The sequence below is a fragment of the Mustela nigripes genome, chromosome 2 (genome assembly GCF_022355385.1).
Source record: "Mustela nigripes isolate SB6536 chromosome 2, MUSNIG.SB6536, whole genome shotgun sequence".
NCBI classification, from domain to species: domain Eukaryota; kingdom Metazoa; phylum Chordata; class Mammalia; order Carnivora; family Mustelidae; genus Mustela; species Mustela nigripes.
The window spans coordinates 11,481,985-11,483,949 of record NC_081558.1 but is presented as its reverse complement, the minus strand read 5'-3'; the positions used below and the strand labels follow the sequence as shown (position 1 = coordinate 11,483,949).

The 1,965-nt window shown below is 43.9% G+C and overlaps 1 protein-coding gene across 1 annotated transcript; it reads left to right on the top strand.

Annotated features, from left to right (window-relative positions):
- Window positions 1-378: 378 nt before the first annotated feature.
- On the top strand, window positions 379-1,341 carry LOC132009716 (olfactory receptor 7C1-like). Its single transcript, XM_059387745.1, has one exon. It carries the CDS (start codon window positions 379-381, stop codon window positions 1,339-1,341), a length of 963 nt encoding a protein of 320 aa, XP_059243728.1.
- Window positions 1,342-1,965: the final 624 nt, after the last annotated feature.

Genomic DNA, 1,965 nt, shown 5'->3' with positions numbered 1-1,965 from the left:
ATCAGTTCTGTAGGACATTCAGTGAAAGGATTAATAAAGTATTAGCCTGTTATAATTGCTACAGTTAGGAATTTTAAATGCTCCCATACTTCCCCTGCTGCCACTGTCATCTGGAAATGCAGTCCTACCTCCAAAGTAGTTGTACTCCTTTTTGCCTCACTCAGAGTGTGGCCTGTGGACCAGCACATTGCTCATAACAGCTTTGAATGCAGAATCCCAGGAGAAAGCATCTCAAATTCCCCAACTGAGGCAATTATAACAGGGTAATACTTCATTAATACATTCGCTGGATACTAAAGGCAATCACATTACTGTGCTGTCACTGTGCTGGTCATTGAATGCTGATTTTTTCTCTTTCCTGCTAGTTATTTCACCCACATGGAATCAGGAAATCAAACACATGCTTCAGAATTTCTCCTCTTGGGATTTTCAGCAAAACCAGAGATTCAGTTCATGCTCTTTGGGCTGTTCTTGTGCATATACCTGGTTGCATTAACAGGGAACCTGCTCATTATCCTCATCATCTTCTCAGACTCTCACCTCCACGTGCCCATGTACTTCTTCCTCTTCAACCTGTCCTTTGCTGACATTTGTTTCATCTCCACCACAGTCCCCAAGATGCTGCTGAACATCCACACTCAGAGAAAAGTTATCACATTTGCAGGATGCCTAGGCCAGACATTTTTTTTCTTTGTGTTTGGATGTGTGGACAATTTATTCCTAACCGTGATGGCCTATGATCGCTTTGTGGCCATCTGTCACCCTCTGCACTACTCGGTCATCATGAACCCCCAGCTATGTGGGCTGCTGGCCTTGGCGTCTTGGTGCATCAGTGTCATGGGCTCCCTGCTCGAGACTTTGACCCTTATGAGGCTGTCCTTCTGCACAAACATGGAAATCCCACACTTTTTTTGTGATCTTCCTGAAGTCTTGAAGCTCGCTTGTTCTGACACCTTCATCAATAATTTAGTTGTTTATGTTGTGACTGTTGTCTTAGGTATTTTTCCTTTCTCAGGGATCCTCTTCTCTTATTCTCAGATTTTCTCCTCCATCCTGAGGATTTCATCAACCAGGGGCAAATATAAAGCCTTTTCCACGTGTGGGTCTCACCTCTCAGTGGTCTCCTTGTTCTATGGCACAGGCTTTGGGGTCTACCTCAGTTCTGCAGCAACTTCAACCTCTATGATGAGTCTGGTGGCCTCGGTGATGTATACCATTGTCACCCCCATGCTGAATCCCTTCATCTACAGCTTGAGGAATAGGGACATGAAGGGGGCCCTGAGCAGGCTGCTAGGAAGGGTTCTGCCTCTCAGCAACAGGCCTGTTACACGACACTCTTGAGTAGCTGGGCACACAAGATGGAGGCCAAGAGATCTTGGCGTTCTGCATCCAATATTTTTTTTTCTTTTTTTAAATGTATTTTTTATTTATTTTCAGCATAACAGTATCATTATTTTTGCACCGCATCCAGTGCTCCATGCAATCCGTGCCCTCTATAATACCCACCATCTGGTAGCCCGACCTCCCATCCCCGCCCCTTCAAAACCCTCAGATTGTTTTACAGGGTCCATAGTCTCTCATGGTTCACCTCCCCTTTCAATTTCCCCCAACTCTCTTCTCCTCTCTTACTCCCCATGTCCTCCATGCTATTTGTTATGATCCACAAATAAGTGAAACCATATGATAATTGACTCTCTCTGCTTGACTGATTTGACTCAGCATAATCTTTTCCAGTCCCTTCCATGTTGCTACAAAGGTTGGGTAATCATCCTTTCTGATGGAGGCATAATACTCCATAGTGTATATGGACCACATCTTCCTTATCCATTTACCCTTTGAAGGGCATCTTGGTGCATCCAATACTTTTATTTTTTTCTTTACGTGTGCACATTTTAAAGCAGTTCTATCCTTCGATCTTCCTTGTCTTCTATATTTTCCTTCAGGGTATATATTGGGTTCTCCTTT

Bases quoted from the DNA above. Each gene is read 5' to 3' on its own strand.
- LOC132009716 (XM_059387745.1), top strand. From the start codon at position 379: ATGGAATCAGGAAATCAAACACATGCTTCAGAATTTCTCCTCTTGGGA.